General features: G+C 48.3%; 1 protein-coding gene across 4 annotated transcripts in view; it reads right to left on the minus strand.

Annotated features, from left to right (window-relative positions):
• LOC149364342 (uncharacterized) overlaps positions 1 to 2,728 on the minus strand; it is a 211,640-nt gene extending 208,912 nt beyond the window's left edge. For 2 of the 4 annotated variants that reach the window (XM_089574279.1, XM_089574278.1), the window contains exon 1: positions 1,712 to 2,726. In XM_089574279.1, coding sequence (XP_089430405.1) covers positions 1,712 to 1,778 — 67 coding nt within the window. In that variant the 5' untranslated portion in view covers positions 1,779 to 2,726. Of the gene's footprint in view, positions 1 to 1,711 lie in introns of all 4 variants that reach the window. The other 2 variants (XM_089574276.1, XM_089574277.1) reach the window with 2 other exon arrangements.
• Positions 2,729 to 18,532: the final 15,804 nt, after the last annotated feature.

Genomic DNA, 18,532 nt, shown 5'->3' on the forward strand with positions numbered 1-18,532 from the left:
GAGTAGTTGACTGTTATAAGAAAGGCACATGTAGACCAGGCTTTCCATAACTACCAGTCATCAGCGTCATGAATAGCGCCCTGAACTTGCAAGTGTATTCCCAACGAAAAATATTTTAGGATTAATGCCGCGTTTCTACTGTAAGTTGATCGAAGGAGGATGACATGTGGCGTTGCTCCAAAGGATAAACTCTATTCGCTTTATTCTCACGTTCTTAAACAAAAACAAAAATTCGGGACAAGGGACAAGAATAACCCGGCACGGAGAAACGCATGCAGTGGCGGTATTTTCAGCTCCCGCTCGTTTTCCCTGAAGCTTGCATATGTATACAGACGCGCCTCACTGAGACGCGGATCTTCGTGACACACGCAGCACGGCTTCTGCATGGCCGCGATTCACGTGTCAACGACCGCGCGAGCGCTGGAAGTGAAAACGGAAACAACTAGTTTCTCGCTTTCTAATTAAACGGGGTCGCGAACGAGCCGCCTTGAGACTGACGTCGCGGTCTTTGTGGTTTCCCGCTGACCCCAGAATAACCACTCGATGCAGTTTGTGTAAAGATGCGGACACAGCAGGCGCTATTTTGCAGCCTCATTTTTGATGAGCGTGAAAAAAATCACGCTCATTACATATGAGGTGGCATCAACGTGAAAGTTTCTGTTACGCATGGTCTCTGCTAGTTCACAAAGTAGTTGGTGTTTGTTTTGTTGTCTCAGCGATTTGTCATAAATGTTATAAGTAGGTCAAGCGTAGTCCACACAGCACTGGTGACAGCCATTGCGTTACACGTCAAACCCTTATATAAATGGTCTATAGACAGTCTATAGATTTCTTATAGGCTCTATTGCCTTCCTATAGATATTACTTGTTGTCTATTCATAGTCTATAGAGTGTCTATAGACGAAAGTTTACTAAAAGTGTATAGCCATAAATCTATAGATTGTCTAGAGACTGTCTATAGCATTTTTATTGCTTATAGACTGTTCTCTAGGATTGGTATATCGAGAGTCTATAGACTTTATAGACAGAAATCTATAGACCGTCTATAGGCTGTATAAAAAAATTTTCTAAGGGAAGACGTATATTGATACTCACAGCTGTTCACAATCGTAAGGTATTGCGTTCGTATTCAATGATAAAGATACGAGTATCTATGTAAGAAGCGCTTTTTACTTGCCTGCCAACACTTCGTCCTTCTTGAGTAAAAACCATCTCAGAGAACCACTGTAATAACGCACTTCCTTGAAACGAAGTGTTAATGTTCCCAGTCATGTCAACACAGTTCAAGTAACGCCATATCCTCATGCTTGAACATCTTGATGGCGAGAGCCTGTTTGCGTATTCACAGGTCTTCAAGCACTTGTTAGTCGAACGCTGTTCTAAATGTCTAGAACATCGTAGACTCCGCACAACCCTCTATTTAAACTAATATAGTGTCGACGCTTTGAAAGACTTACAAATCGTATTAACTTTGTCGATTTCCTGTGTTTCGATTTGAAATGATTCTACCACTTATCGCCATTTGGCCTAACCTGACGCTTGCGCTGATAAATCTCACCGTAGCCGCCAAGTTACGTCACTATAGTTGCGCTAAAGCACACCGTGTGTATACCCGAAGCCGGTGACAACTGTTGAAGTCTGGTGTGAGGGATGGTTTCAGTTCCACTCGACACCAATGTGTCTCAGTAAACAAAGTAGACGGTGAACTTACCTGCAGTGCAGCTGCCAACGAAAGTCCATAGAAGAAGAGCGCCGATGAACCTCCACTTTGGTTTCATGACGACAAAAGTTGACGGGTTGCGGCAGAAACAACCGTGCACAACCAACTCCAGAAAGCCTGTTGTTTCTGGTTTGCAGGAAGGTCGAACTATCCCTCCACTTCCTTTGGGTACGGCGACGAAGACTTCGTTCCGCTATGTCGGACGTCCCACAGAGTGCGATCCACGTTTAAAAAAGCCGCTGCTCTGTCGCGCTCGGCAGCGAATAGTTTCGCAGAGTCAACGGTGAAGATCGCGTGTTTCTAACACAGCGAGGGCATGGAACTCTTCGAATTATCAGTTTACACTATTACTTCTAAATTCATATTTCTGCTCGGTAATTTAGAAGTATCCTCTGAGAAGTAATCACGACTACTGAGCGCGCGACGAATTCCACGAGGGTACAACAAAGTCCTCACGGCTCAGTCTGCTTCTTCTGACAAGAACGCGGCCGATCCGTTGACACTCTCCGCCGCAGGTGAGTACTGGCTGTAGTATACGGCAACTCGTCGTCGCGTCAATCAAACCAGCCCTAAAGGCGGCTGTCGACACGCTTCGTTCACAGCACAAGTGTCAAAGGTTGTCACCACGCCGGTGTCGAGCGAGCCGACGATGGCGCGCGCAGTACGTACGAAACGCCGGTGATGTCTCTCGCGCAGCAGGACCGCTGTCCCAAACAGCACGCCGCGCGCTCGTACTAGGTGAGCGGAGAAGGAGCGCGCGCGATGCGTTCCCGACTTCAGCGCGGAGCGCTTTGAGAGCACGATGTCGTCGTCGTCTCCGGCTGCATCCCGCGGCGCCTCCCGGGCGGACAATAAAAATTGGGGGGTGGGAAGCGAAAGTCGGGGAGGAAGCAAGCAGAAGGAGCGAGAGGGCGCAGCACGTTCCTACTCTCCTCCTTCTCCTCTCTCTCCACCAGGTGGGAAGGAAGGAGAGCGGCGTGGCCCGCGTCGTCAGCTGCCGCTAGAGCCGCCGCCTGCAGCGGGCCGGCGCCTCGCGAGGATCCTGCGAGCACGCTGCCGCCGTCGGCTCGCCAGAGCGGCTCGCGTGCTAGAGAGAGAGAGAGAAGAAAAGGAAGCAGTGCTCGCGAGCACGCTCTCTCGTTCATCTTCTCTCCCGCGAATATGCTTCCTTCGGTCTCCAGTGCTCTGGCCGCTGGTTGTCCGGGAGAGGATGTACGGAGCGGGCGGCGGGAGAGGGCGAAGGAAGATGCTCCGTGACGTCACGGCAAAAAGAGGGAGAGAGAAAGAAGGCGGAAGGAAATCCAGCGTGACGTTGCAGTCGGCGTGAACAGAGAGCGCCATCCAGGCGACAGATCGTGAAACTCGCGCGCGTGGTTGAAGCTCGGGAAGGAGGAAGGTGACGGTCACGGCAAAGCTCGTGAGTCGTCTCGTTGTAGTTCCTCCGTGAAGGTATGGAAGGAAGTTGGCGGGGGGTGTTAGTGAGCAGTGAACCTTGGTAAACTTCGTAAAGAATGTCTAGTGCTCTCTTAGGATCTAAATGGCGAGTTTTTAACGCAAAAAGAAAAATACTGTTGTAGGTATGCGACTCTATCACTAACACGAAAAGTACCTAATAAAAAAGTGCGCTTATATATCGCTGGATGAATTGGTCCGCAGCTACAGCGGAGACGATTCGAGAGCATGGTTTTTGCATTCACTGCCCTTACGTCGACACAGACTTATTGCTAGTCAAGTTATGAAGTGTCAGCATGATCGGCGTCTAACGGCTAAAGTTGTGGTAAAATGTGCCTTAGATCGTTAAGCTTCGTGAATTGATTGATGGTCTCCATTCCCAGGTGCATTTGAGTAATACACGTGTGTTTTTTGCTTTGCTTAAATGATGAAATGAGAGAAGGATTTCAATTAGTAAATCAAGGCAAGCGGAAAAAACAAATGCGCTGGTCATAGGTGTCTCTTCTGGTATTACGAGGAAGCATTGAAATAGATGGCCCCTCCAAGCATACCCTTTAAAAAATTCTTTAGCAAGTCTATAGACGGTCCATAGACTTTTTTCTATAAAGACTAGAGGCCTTCTATGGACAAATCCTATAGACTAATCTATATGCAATATAAATCCTCGAGACAGTCTATGGGGAATCTGTACATTTATGGCCATACACTTTCGGTCGACGTTTGTCTATAGACATCCTATAGACTAGTAATAGATAGAAGAAAAAATCTATAGGAAGGCAATGGAGTTTATAAGAAGTTTATAGACTTTCTATAGACGACGTTTATAAGAGTAGAAGATAAGAACAGGGCTCAGTGAGCTGGAATCATCCCCATCTTGGCCGGTGGGACGTTGGCCTGTCTGAAGAGGACCCTGAAGAGAAAGGCGAAATGCTACTAGGATTGTAAATTCATGACCACTGAGAAAGATTCCGTGTTTCAGGAAGAAGACAATGACTATTGAGATTTTCTTTACACCTCCTCTGATGGAAAAAAACTGGCGCAGCGTCATTTGCGATCCGAAAAACGAGCTTTAATCCTTGAAAAGTGTCATGCCTGCCGTTCATCTTGATGCAAATTCTACCTCCGAAAATTGTTTGAAAAATGCCAAACACCACACTTTTGAGCACTAGCTATGATTCTTGGCTTTTGATTGATTTATGGTTACATTTAAATTCCTGCCCATTTCTAGTTTCGGACGCTCAGCGTATTTCTGGGCGTAATTCGCGTAATTCTTCACTGCGTATTTCTGGGCGCCCCATATACGGTTATATCCCTGGAAAGAATTCTCAAGCGCCAATGAAACGGATGTTGTGACCGCATATTTTTTGAATTTTCCCTTTGCGAAAGTTAAGGGCGCTTTCTGCAAGAACCATCGTTTGCTTTGTAGAAACTCATTTGCCCGTGGGGCAATCTGCGTATCTTGGGCAAGAGTTTTTGTGCTCTTATGTACTGCGTGTTTACCTGTTTTGCGGGTGCATACGTGTCTGCAGTTTCTAAGTGTTTTCATTTATGTATTCTTTAAAGGTGCACTGAAAAGAAATCCGAACTCGTCTTTTTGCCTCGGGAATTCGATCTACACGTTCCGAGCGTTCTTAAAAACGTTTAATTATTGCCCTTTGCTGCCGAGTTTCCTAATTTAAATTGGATTAAGTCCGGCTCCCGCCGTTTTTTTTTTTTGTTTCCCCGCAGGCGGTGGGAGGAGTCGGCCGACGCATGAAGTACCTTTCAGGCACTCGCGTGGCAGCTTTGTTTCCGCTTTTATTTTGTTTTTTTTTTAGATTTCCATGAATAAATAGATCTAGTCAGAGACTACATAGCTGCAAATTAGGCCCATGGAAATAGAAATACGCGTGGACTCTGTTTTCGACGATCGCTGCGTATCACTCTGCCGATGGCAGAGCGGCAAGCCGCCACGAGACTGGTTGAAAGGCTGGCTGACTCCTCCCCCCGTCATTCAAAAAATTCAACTTCAAAAAAAAAATGAAACAAAGGCGGGTGCCGGGAATTTTAATCGGATTTAAATTAGGGAAATCGGCCGCACAGGGCAAATTTGAAGTTTCTAAGAACGCTGGGAACGTGTAGATTGAGTTCCGGCGGTAAAAATACGAGTGCACATTTAAGGTAAACATGTAAGGGTTGAGCGCTGTTTAAAGAGTGTAAAAACTTTTTGCAATCTTTCTCTGTGTCAGGCTTTTTTTTTTCAAGACGGTTGTTTGCTTTACTAGCACCAAATGTTTTGAGCAACTGGCTCCACTGCTGAAATCCACCCCGACGTTCCTCTTCAACAGCAACAAAAAATGCTTGGCGATCCTTTACAACAAGAAACGTTTGTCTCTTTTTTTCTACGAGCAAATTTTTGTTAATTTTGTCTCACGGCGTTCTATGAAGTCATGCATGGAATCCCTTTCACCTAATAGTACCGGCTGAAATCTGCAGCGTCTGTTTGCCGTTTCGCTCTTAACTCATGTGTGCTTTTGTTATCGCCATGATCTATGTTGTTCTTGTATGGAGCATGGTTTGTCGTTTATTGGTGTCCGTGTAAGTGTCGCAATAGCGGTAACGGATACTCTAGATTTCTTGCTGAGAAGTGCCGGAAATCTGAACATCGGAGGCTTGCAGCGCTTCAGTAACTGCTCGATTACTCCACAGCGCATTGTTTTCTGCCAATAAGTGTTACTGCCGTGAAAGTTCTTTCTCATATTGTGCTATATACTGTATTGCTTCGCGCATGTGCAGTCGTGCAGTGCGCGCACAACTATATATATATATATATATATATATATATATATATATATATATATATATATATATATATATATATATATATATATATATATATATATATATATATATATACACACCGAACGAATTCCTCACAGCGGACAAGGGACAATGCACAATAGTAACAATAGTCTCGGATAGGGTCATTACGTTTGCAACTGCGCATAGCTCGTCAGGGTCAATGACGACCTACTGCATATGGTCACAGGGATGCACGTTTTACCGGGCATTACGAACTTCCCGACATTGCATACATCATCAAAATGCTCATCATCCCACGTGCGTGTCGGCCGACTAAAAGGTGCACTGCCCTCGGTTGGCGCTGAGAAGCGCTCAGACCAGATGGCCCCAATCCACGGAAAGCGCTCTCGTGGGAGCAGACTTGCTCGTCCACAGAGGTGCATAAAGGTGCATATTATCATAAAATAAAACTAAAAGAAGGCAACTGCGAGTAATAGCAGCAAAAAAAAGGAACGCCCTTCATGACCCTTTCACAGGCTCGCTCTGGGTATATGCGCTTCGATACTTCGTCCTTGGACGTCTCTACTGGGTCGTTTGCGTAATAGTCGGTGGCCGACGCTACCGTGGCCGCTTACAGCAACGGTGGAGAGTCTGGGCAGATGCCACTTTTGCGTCATATAGCTTTTCCAGGGTGATTTCGAAAAGGCGCAGTCCTCTTTTGCTGCGACTAACCCGCACTGAGGCTGCCGTCTCGCTCTATTAAAGGGTCGTCTAGTGAGACGGCATTTCGTTGCGGTGCGGTATGCTCCTTAATGTGCGTGAACTTTGCTGGCTAACGTCTCGCGCACGAGGCTCCCAACGTGCTTCACGGTTTACCCATCTTCCGCTTTTCTCTGCGTCTACTTCGTTTTTTTTTGTTTTGCCCTGCTTTACATTGTTTCTTCTTCTTTAACAGAGCTGCTGAACTGACCCGGAAACAAGTGAGCTTAGGCTTAGCTATTTAACAAGTGGCTCGATTTCGCCCTGTGTTGGCAGTGTTAACAATGCGACAAGTGGAGCTAGTTGGTCTTTCATTTTTAAATCTGTAGCATAAATGTGCTCAGTATAAACAGAACAAGACGATACAGGACTTGACGAAGCGCAACTATCAACTGAATTTTAATATACAAAATTCCAGTCCTGTATCGTCTTGTTCTTTTTATGCTCAACGCATTTCTACTACACATCTAAAATTGGCAATGTTGCCTCCGGCTGAGGACAGCTTATCAAGCATGGTTTTGCGGAACAAAGACACTGACATGACAACAACAGCGGTCATGAAACTCATATAGATTATGTACTGCCGCTGCACCATCAGCGTCAAATGAAACGCGAACGGGAGAACTCAAGCGAGATAACACTAAAATTTATTAGATGTGGAAGACGAAATAAAGACGAGGTTCGTTAACACTTGCAAACAGCGGTGATTGTGCGCCTACCAAGTGAAAAATAGACTACGTTAGTATTCATCATCATCACCACCACCAGCTGGACTGCGCGCACTGCAGAACAAATGCCTCTCCCATATCTCTCCAATTAGCCTGTGCCAGCCGCTGCCACCTTATTTCCGCAAACTTCTTAATGTCATCAGCCCATCTAACTTTCTGCCGCACTCTGCTTTGCTTGCCTTTTCTTGGAACCCAGGCTGTTAGCCTTAGCGACCATCGGTTACCTTGCCTTCACATTACGTGCCCTGCTGAAGCCCATTTCTTCTTCTTGATTTAGGGCGCCGCCGCGGTGGCTCAGTGGTTATGGCGCTTGGCTGCTAACCCGAAAGACGCATGTTCGATCCCGGTCGCGGTGGTCGAATTCCGATGGAGGAGAAATTCTTGAGGCCCATGTACTCTGGGATGTCAGTGCACGTTAAAGAACCCCAGGTGGTCGAAATTTCCGGAGCTCTTCACTACGGTGTCCCTCATAGCCTCAGTCGCTTTGGGGACGTTAAACCCCTATAAACCATAAACCTATCTGCTTGATTTCAAGAAGGATGTCATTAACCGGCGTTTAGTCCTCTTGTTCGCGTTACATTTGATAATGATCTAACGTGTGGAATAACGCCTGCGAATATATTTCATCTCGAAATGTTTTTTGTGAAGTGCGGAAGACTGGCCGCTACAACTTTCCGCTACAACTTTTTCCACTACAACTGGGCGTAATGTTAATTGTGTAGATTTGCTTGCATCCGTTCGCTAACACAATTCTGTTTGCTTTTCAAAATTACAAGCCTGTGGTGTTCAGAGCAACTTGCTTGAATTCGAAGTTTTGCTACTGCACACCTGAAATGCCTGTAAAGGTGATACATGTGGAAAGGGGATACATGTAGAGCGATGGCGTAGAGGTAGAGCATCCGCCTCGCGTGCAAGAGGACCGGGGTTCGAATCCCGGTGCCGCGCAATTCTCCACCGGATTAAAAAAAAAACTCCGCGTGTCGATGGAATTGCATACCCAGGCTTGGAGTGCGGCCTGATTTCGGTGACCAGAACCGACAACGCACTTCCTCACCAGAACAGGATTTGGCCACCCTGGTGTAGTACATGGCCATAACCTTCTATGAACAAACCAATTAACCCTCGGCCCTCAGTCCCCAGCAGCTGCGGAGCAACTGACCAAGGCGGCGGTCAGATCTGTGACGCAGCGGAGGGTGCTAAGAATCTCTGGCTCCGGACAGGCCGCCATTGGAAACTGAACCTGGCAACGTTTAACGCAAGAACCTTATCAAGTGTGGCTAGCTTAGCAGTGCTATTGGAGGAATTAGCCGGTATTAAATGGGATGTCATAGGGCTTAGTGAGGTTAGGAGGACAGATGAGGCGTATACAGTACTAAAGGGCGGGCATGTACTGTGCTATCGTGGATTAGCAGATAGGCGAGAACTAGGCGTGGGATTCCTCATTAATCAGGATATAGCTGGCAACATCGAGGAGTTTTACAGTATTAACGAGAGAGTGGCAGCTATCGTAATTAGGCTTAATAAGAGGTACAAGCTGAAGGTGGTGCAGGCCTACGCGCCTACATCAAGCCATGATGACCAGATAGTTGAAAGCTTCTATGAGGATGTGGAATCGGCAATGACCAAAGTAAAATCACAGTACACTGTACTGATGGGTGACTTTAATGCAAAGGTAGGTAAAAAGCAGGCTGGAGACAAGGCGGTAGGTGACTATGGCATAGGTTCTAGGAACAGTAGGGGAGAGTTATTAGTATGGTTTGGTTTATGGGGTTTAACGTCCCAAAGCGACTAAGGCTATGAGAGACGCCGTAGTGGAGGGCTCCGGAAATTTCGACCACCTGGGGTTCTTTAACGTGCACTGACATCGCACAGTACACGGGCCTCTAGAATTTCTCCTCCAAAGAAATTCCAGCCGCCGCGGCCGGGATCGAACCCGCGTCTTTTGGGTCAGCAGCCGAGCACCATAGCCACTGAGCCACCGCGGCGGCCGAGAGTTATTAGTAGAGTTCGCAGATAGAAATAATTTACGAATTATGAATACCTTCTTCCGCAAACGAGCAAACAGGAAGTGGACGTGGAAGAGCCCAAATGGTGAGACTAAAAATGAAATAGACTTCATACTGTGTGCACACCCTGGCATCGTAGAGGATGTGGAGGTCCTCGGTAAGGTCCGTTGTAGCGACCACAGAATGGTAAGGTCTCGTGTTAGCTTAGATTTGAAGAGGGAAAGGAGGAAACTGGTGAAGAGAAAGGCTATTAACGAGTTAGCATTAAGAGGGAAGGTAGAGGAATTCAGAATGTCGCTGCAAAACAGGTTTTCCGCTTTAACTGAGGAAGACGACCGTAGTGTTGAAACAATGAATGATAATCTTACAGCTATCGTTACAGAGTGCGCCGCAGAAGTAGGTGGTAGGATTGTTCGACAGGATACCAGCAAGCTGTCTCAGGAGACTAAAGATCTAATTAAGAAACGTCAAAGCATGAGGACGTCTAACTCCACAGACAGGATAGAACTAGCAGAGCTATCGAAGTTAATAAATAAGCGCAAGGTAGCCGACATAAGAAAGTTTAACATGGAGAAAAATCGAGCATGCTCTAAGGAACGGGTGTAGCCTAAAATCAGTGAGGAGAAAACTGGGCATAGGTAAAAACCAGATGTATGCGCTAAAAGACAAACAGGGCAATGTCAACAGCAATATGGATAAGATAGTTGAATTAGCCGAAGAGTTCTACAAAAATCTATACAGTAGCGAATCTAATCATCAAGTTACTGAGGGAGGCAGTCGAGCACAGCAATGGGACATCCTGCCAGTAACGAAGGAGGAAGTAAAGAAAGCCTTAGGAGCAATGCAAAGAGGGAAAGCAGCTGGTGAGGATCAGGTAACAGCAGATTTGTTGAAGGACGGAGGAGAGATTGTGCTACAAAAACTAGCCACCATGTATACGCAATGCCTTGTGACCTCGAGAGTACCAGAAGCTTGGAAGAACGCTAACATTATCTTAATTCATAAGAAAGGAGACGTCAAGGACTTGAAGAATTACAGACCAATCAGCTTATTGTCCGTTGCCTACAAGGTATTTACTAAGGTAATCGCTAATAGAGTCAGGACAACCTTGGACTTTAGTCAACCAAATGATCAGGCAGGCTTTCGTAAAGGATACTCGACAATAGATCACATTCACACTATCAATCAGGTGATAGAGAAATGCGCAGAATATAACCAACCCCTATATATAGCCTTCACTGATTACGAGAAAGCATTTGACTCAGTGGAAACCTCAGCTGTCATGCAGGCATTGCGGAATCGGGGTGTAGAAGAGTGCTATGTGAAAATATTGGAAGATATTTCCGCAGGCATTGCGGAATCAGGGTGTAGAAGAGTGCTATGTGAAAATATTGGAAGATATTTATAACGATTGCACAGCTACTATAGTTCTCCATAAAGTCAGCAATAAAATTCCAATACGGAAAGGTGTCAGGCAGGGAGACACGATCTCGCCAATGCTCTTCACTGCCTGCTTACAGTAGGTATTCCGGGGACTGGAATGGGAACAGTTGGGGATAAGAGTTAATGGAGAATACCTGAGTAATTTGCGATTCGCTGATGACATTGCCTTGCTAAGCCACTCAGGACAAGAACTGCAAAGCATGATCAATCAGCTAGACAGGCAGAGCAGAACGGTGGGGCTAAGAATTAACATGCAGAAAACCAAAGTAATGTTCAACAGCCTAGCAAGGGAACAGCAGTTCGCCATTGGTAGCGAGGTGCTGGAAGTAGTAAGAGAATATGTCTACTTAGGGCAGGTAGTGACCGCAGATCCGGATCATGAGAGGGAAATAACTAGAAGAATAAGAATGGGGTGGAGCGCATATGGCAGGTTCTCTCAGATCATGAATGGTAGCTTACCAATATCCCTGAAGAGAAAAGTATACAACAGCTGTATCCTACCGGTACTCACCTATGGGGCAGAAACGTGGAGGCTAACAAAGAGGGTTCAGCTTAAGTTAAGGACAACGCAGCGAACTATGGAAAGGAAAATGATAGGTGTAACGTTAAGAGATCGAAAGCAGGCGGAGTGGGTGAGGGAACAAACGCGGGTTAATGACATCTTAGTTGAAATCAAGAGGAAGAAATGGGCTTGGGCAGGGCATGTAATGCGAAGGCAAGATAACCGCTGGTCCTTAAGGGTAACGGAGTGGATTCCAAGAGAAAACAAACGTAGCAGGGGACGGAACAAAGTTAGGTGGGCGGATGAGATTAAGAAGTTTGCGGGGATACAGTAGCGGCAACTGACAAAGGACAGGGTTAATTGGAGAGACATGGGAGAGGCCTTTGCCCTGCAGTGGGTGTAGTCAGGCTGATGATGGTGATGATATATTTTTATCTTTTTGGTTATTCCTGTCATTCCCTTCGTAAGTAGGCGTCCCTCAGGCGCAATGTAACATGTAAGCAAACTGTGCACACTGAGGTACTCTGCGTGTGTTTCTCACTGTGTCCTACCTCTCTCGCGCTATTTCACACCGCTGGGTCACATCAACTAACCCAATGTGCCGCCTTAGCGAATTTGGAAATACTTAATTTTTAAGTGAAAGGAGACCTTTGATTCTTTCAAACTTACCGAAATTAAGGACTACTATGCTCCCGGTAAAGTTCTGCAAGAACATGTTTAGATATATCGGTTGTTTGCTGTTTTAAGAGTTACATAGACTGCTCCATGGTTATTGTCGTTGCTATTACAGTAGGTATGTAAAAAAGCTCCTCACTGCGAGGAAAGACGTGAAAACTATCAGAAACTGCACGATACCTGTAATAAACAACACAGCGAAAATTCTTCATTTAAAAATGACAGACCACAAGTCCACAACGCATTTTTCCTCGTACTTTGAGGTAAATGCATTCGCATCGGAACTGTAGGGACTTTCACTGCTATTAGTTAGGTCCCAAGATTTGTAAAAAGCACTGGAAGGCTTCGCAGGCAGATTTATTGTTCGCACAGTCGACACGCCGTTCTGGTGCCCAGATGCGCCAATGCTGTATCTGTTGTATCTCACAAACGTGGGATCCGGATGTATTAACCACTACTATAATCCGTCTTTAAAGCCGTCCGCTAGACGAAGACATTGCGTTGGGCCTGGTAAGGAGCAGTACATCTACTCTGCCAAGTTATCTGAGCCTTCGTTGTCTTTTCGCAGCCCGATAGTTAACTACCTGCAATGAGCAGGTCAACTAGTTAACCAGCTTGTGTGAAAAACTTGTGCACATCCGTTCCATACATTTGTCGTAACCCTTTTTCACCCTCTTCCCCAACCAGAGGTTTGGAAATCTGCCATGGGTCAGGCGCTCTGTTTTTCTTTTTTCATAGCTTTCTCTCTCTCTCTATCTTAAATTTACACTGCGTCTGTATGTATTTTTGTGTGTTGGACTTACTCTCCTGGTATGTTCAATACGTCAGCATACTTGTGTACTAACGATGTTGAAGTGTGCAAAAAGCAGAAAATTAAAGAAACAAAAATTTATGTTCTGCACATGCTGGTCCTAGTATGCGGTCTCTGCCTAGAATACAGTATTTCGATGGACTGAGGATATTGCGTCGTGTTGTATTCTTCCCCATTGCGTACCGCAAGTACGAAAACTTGTTTTCTGTAGAAAAGCACAGGCACTAGTGAGAAAGGTTATTGTCGTGTCCGGTCGCTGTGTTGAATGCAGCGAAAGACGCACACGGTACTTTTAGACTTCGTTTATTTAAAGCCGATGAGGGTGCGACCAGCGTCGACCGAGGCAGGAGCCGAACTGGCCGCCCGAAGAAAGGGGGGAGCGGAGAAGCGTCCACGGGAGGGAGTGGCTTCCCAGAACAGGAGGAGGGTGCGGGGGCGCACCGTGGGGGGGCATCCGGCGACAGCGTGCAACGAGGGGCAAGCGGTCGTTAGGAGGGGATGCGAGTGGTCGTTAGGAGGAGGATTGAGTGGTCGTTAGGAGGAGGATGCGAACTGTCGTTAGGAGGGGAATGCGAGTGGTCGTTAGGAGGGGGCGCACACACACAAAAGCAATAAGGGGGGGACACAACACTTCCTTCCCCCTTAGAAAGTTGCCTGGTATCGTGCAGGGGGTCGGCGCTCACGCGTGGAGGCGCGCTGGCTTTGTGCGCTCGGGGGAGAAACACTTGTAGGCTGGCTGTTGTTCGCTGTGTCTCCTAGGTCTGTCCTGGGCGAAGTCTCTTCTTCCGGGAAGAGGTGCCAGGCTATGTGGGAAGATGGTGCACGTGTTCTCTCCGCTGGCGGACAGCTCTCAGACGGCGTCGTAAATCTACGCAGCTGGTTGAGATGTCGGCGTGCTACTGTGCCATGCATGTTGACGAGCCAAGAGCGCAGGCCTATGCGTCTGACAATTGTAGCTTCCTCCCAGCGTGGCTTCAACAAAACTTGGGTAGGGCCTAGTTGGTACATGATGTTGTGAAGGTAAAGGATGCGCAATCAAAGGACGAACCACGAAGAAAGACACAGGGACACACACAGCGCTTGTGTGTGTCCCTGTGTCTTTCTTCGTGGTTCGTCCTTTGATTGCGCATCCTTTACCTTCACAACATCCCAGCGTGGCTTTTTCAGAAACTGTCGGGCGAGGACGCGCTGCCCCTCATTAAGCGTGCCGCAGCGCGGAATTGCTTTTTCTTCCCGGAACGTCTCTGCCTTTGGCTCGGGGAGGATGGCTGTGAGCTGGGTTCGCATTTCACGCTCGAACATCATTTTCGAGGGGGTCTCGCCTGTTGTGCTCTGAACCGTCGTGTGCTGCTTGAAGAGAAAGCGCGCAAGGCGGCGCTGCAGCGAGCCTGTCTGATCTCTTTCAAGGGCGCGTAGCGCTCGGCTTGTCCGTTTGTCGCTGGGTGGTAGGGGGCCGATGTAACTGATGAGATCCCGTTGTCGCGATAAAACTTGAGGATCTCCGCAGACACAAACGGTGTTCCGTTGTCCGACACTACCTTGCGCGGCAGGCCGAACGTTGCAAATAGTGATCGGAGGTTGTCAATGACTGCTGCCGAAGTCGTCTGTCCCATTTGCCTTATCTCAAGCCACTTTGTGTAGGCATCTACGACCACAAGGAAAGTGCAGCCCTCAATTGGTCCTGCAAAATCAATGTGCAGTGTGTGCCATGGTGTGTCTGGCTTTTCCCATTCTGGGACAGGAGCTTTCGGCGGGGCGCTCCGGCTGCTCTGGCAAGGCTTGCATTCTCGCACCACTGTTTCGATGTCGTTGTCAATGCCAGGCCACCACATGTAGCTTCTGGCACACTTTTTCATTGCAACGATGCCCCGATGTCCGGCGTGGATGAGAGACATAGCTTGTGCGCGTAGTTCTCTCGGCATCACAACTCGGGACCCAAATATGATGCAGCCGCGATGGGTGCTCAACTCTGTAGCTCGCCTGCGGTAAGCGTCGAAGTTGTCCCCTTTGAGTTTATGCACGTTGCCTTGTTGAACAGCTGTGTAAACTAGCCGGAGAGCTGCGCACTTCTGCGTAGATGCTGCAACTGTGCCTGCTGTAAGCGGAGGTTCTGGCAGTGCTTCGAACATCAGAACGTCTCCTGGTGGAAATGGTTCGTCAACAGTTGCGTCTAGTGGCAGACGGCTTAGCGCATCGGCGTTTTGATGTTTACTCCCATTGCGGTAGACCAGAGCGTAGTCGTACGCTGAGAGTTTGATGGAATGCTGCGTCGGCTCGATGACACCTTGCTGCTCCAGTTTGTCCAACTCTTTTTCAACTGAATCTCGGAGAGCAAACGGCACCGGCCTGGCCTTCAGAAATTTGGGTTGCGCATTGTCCAACAACTCCAGTGTGACCGGGGGCCCTTCGTTTCCTGGAATCTCTTCCGAGAATACTCTCTCGTATTTCTCTTGCAGTTGCTCAACCATGTTCTGGCTCGGCGTCTGGTGTATGCCGCATATCATCACGCCTAGTGGAGAAAACCAGTTTCTCCCTAGAAGGCTTGATCCTGTGCCCTTCACAACAAGCAGAGGTAGCGTATGGGTCTGGCCGTTGTAGTTAACCTGCACGTTGGCAGAGCCCAATAGTGGCAGATTCTGTCCTGACCACGTTCGCAGGTGCGTGTCGTCTTGTTGCAGGGCGGGTGCGTCAGATGGCCATGAAGTTCGGAACGTGTCCTCACTGATCAGAGTACAGGCTGCGCCGGAGTCCACCTCGAACTTAATCAGCTGGTGATGTACGCTTACTTCTGTAAAAATCTTCGGTCGCGTGCCGAGATTCATGGTGTTCAGGTCGTACAACACAGATGGTGTTGCTGATGTTGTTCCATGGAGATCAGATAGCGGCGTATTCTCTGAGGCGTTGACGCTGTGATTAGGCTGGGAAGGTGACTTTATCTTGGCAAGTCTCCGTTTCGTAATGCATGCTCTTTCGATATGCCCTCGCTTGTGGCAAAAATTACACGTGGCTGACTGGAATCGACATCCCTGGGGGTTGTGTTGGTCGTCACACCGCCAGCAGCGTTGTGCCTTTTTGACCGATTTTACAACAACAGAAGGCTTGCGCACCTGGTTGCTTGTCTGGTGTACCGGCTCGGTGTTCCGGCGAATCCCTCTCTGCTGGTGACCGGCGCTCTCCGCTCGAAAGGCGATGTCGTAAGCTTTGCTGAATGTGAGGTCCTTCTCAGCGAACAGGCGCTGCTGCAGTGACTCGTCACTCAGTCCGCACACAAATCTGTCGCGTAACATCACGTCCAAGGGAAGCATGGTGGTGTTAGCAGAAGAAGCTGCGTCTCCCTCCTGCCCGGTAGCTGTTGTCGACAGCGTTCCAAAATTGCAGTCGGCAGCGAGCTTCTTGAGCGCGGCTACGTAGGCGCTCACAGTTTCTCCTCCCAGTTGATCTCGTCGTTGGAAGCGAGCCCGGCTGTAGACCTCGGATGGCCTTGGGTCGTAGTGCTTTTGCAGCGCTTTTACGATGTCGTCGTAAGACACTGCCGCTGGTGTGCTTGGCTGAATAAGGGCGCAGACAGTATCGTAGGTCTGCTCCCCGCACAGCGTCAGCAGGTTGGCCCTCTTCAAGGCTGGGTCTGTGATGTTGTTAGCTTCAAAGTAGAACTGAAGGCGTCCAACCCACGATGACCACGATGAGCCGTTGAACTCTGGTATCTGATTGGGAAACCCTCGCGTAGCCATGGCTTGTCAATAGCGTTGCGTAGCGCGGGTCGAATCCACTTTCTCGTCGCCACTGTCGTGTCCGGTCGCTGTGTTGAATGCAGCGAAAGACGCACACGGTACTTTTAGACTTCGTTTATTTAAAGCCGATGAGGGTGCGACCAGCGTCGACCGAGGCAGGAGCCGAACTGGCCGCCCGAAGAAAGGGGGGAGCGGAGAAGCGTCCACGGGAGGGAGTGGCTTCCCAGAACAGGAGGAGGGTGCGGGGGCGCACCGTGGGGGGGCATCCGGCGACAGCGTGCGACGAGGGGCAAGCGGTCGTTAGGAGGGGATGCGAGTGGTCGTTAGGAGGAGGATTGAGTGGTCGTTAGGAGGAGGATGCGAACTGTCGTTAGGAGGGGAATGCGAGTGGTCGTTAGGAGGGGGCGCACACACACAAAAGCAATAAGGGGGGGACACAACAGTTATCCTCCTCGCTTTGCTTACCGCCTTCATGTAAAATACCTTAGGACACAGAACTGGTGTAACGCTGGGTGACGGCAACGGCTGGAGACTTGGGGGTGCTTGTGCTAGTGGCACCAAAAGACTTCTAGGTCATAGAACTGTGCCACAATTAGTCGGCCTAACCTTTTAACGCCCAGTGCTTCGCATTTTTTTATTGCGAAAGCAATACTGCTCGCAGTTTGAGCCCTTAAGCGTTGTCCCGGCGGTGTAACCACGTTTGACCTTTAGCATGACCCCCGCTGTGACGTCACACCAGATGGAGAGAGGCAGAGCCCCAACTCGTCTCGTCGCGGTCGTCCCAGCGTAACCACGGTGCGCCGAGCAGCAGCTGCGCACCGCTGCCGCGAGGAGGCGCTCGCTGTGATGACGTCACGCCAGACGGAGAGAGACAGCCCCAACTCGTTTTTTTGTTTAGGAAATAAAGGAGCAGTGACTGTCTCACTTTTAGGTGGACACCTCAGCCACGCCGTAAGGGAAGGGAGGAGGGTGGGAGTGAAAGAAGAAAGAGAGAACGAGGTGCAGTAGTCGAGGAGTCCGGAATTATTTTGGACCGCCGGGGGTCTTTAACGCGCATTGGCATCGCAAAGCACTCGGTCGCCTTTTGCGTTTCGCGTCCATCGAAACGCGGCCGCCCCGGCCGGGTTCGAACCCGGCTACTCCGACTCAGTAGACGAGATCGCTGACGACTGAGCCACCGTGGCAGGATCAAATTCGTGACATAGCGTTTGGAAGCCGTGAAGTTATGAAGTTAACATGTTCTCAGTAGTCAGTGCCTTCAAAACAAAACTTTTGTCATCATTGTGAGGGAGCTGTGTGAATAAAAAGGGCGCGAATTCGTGATCCCCAGCAAGCGTTCAACAACTAATCACTTCTCATTTTATTATAACCTTTGCGGAAAAAATAGGAAGACGTTTGTTCGGTAGAAAATTCTCTACTGTCTATGAGCCTTCGAGTCGGTTCGAGGCATTCGAGTTGGTCTTTAACAGACCTCGGACTACCTGCGCGAAATAGACCAAATTCCATTGTTTCTAATTAGCGGCATACCGATTTCTCAACAATTTGAGGCGCTATGACAAATTTATGATATTGGGTCTTGAATGTAGGGACATTAGATAGTAGCATGATGTGGAGGCAATAATTTGTTGTTCTGTTTTTTATGACTGATTAATGTGGCTTCAGGACATGCTTGCCAATCTCCACTGTCCTACTGTCTTTAGCTTCGAAGGGCTGGTCTCCGAAAGTTCCGAACTTAAGATAATTTGGTTACATCACTCCACTGTTCTTTCAGCCTTCTCCGTACACATTTCGTGAAGTACTTACCTTGTTGAGCACTGGGCTTCATCTTGTAACTTTTCCCTAAATACTTCTCTTGCGTAAGGTTGTTTCTGAATAGAAATCGCCGTGACTACAGCAGCCACGGAATTAGATTCCGCAGGCACGA

Source organism: Amblyomma mixtum, chromosome 2 (assembly GCF_055824585.1).
Source record: "Amblyomma mixtum isolate Tamu chromosome 2, ASM5582458v1, whole genome shotgun sequence".
Classification (NCBI taxonomy): domain Eukaryota; kingdom Metazoa; phylum Arthropoda; class Arachnida; order Ixodida; family Ixodidae; genus Amblyomma; species Amblyomma mixtum.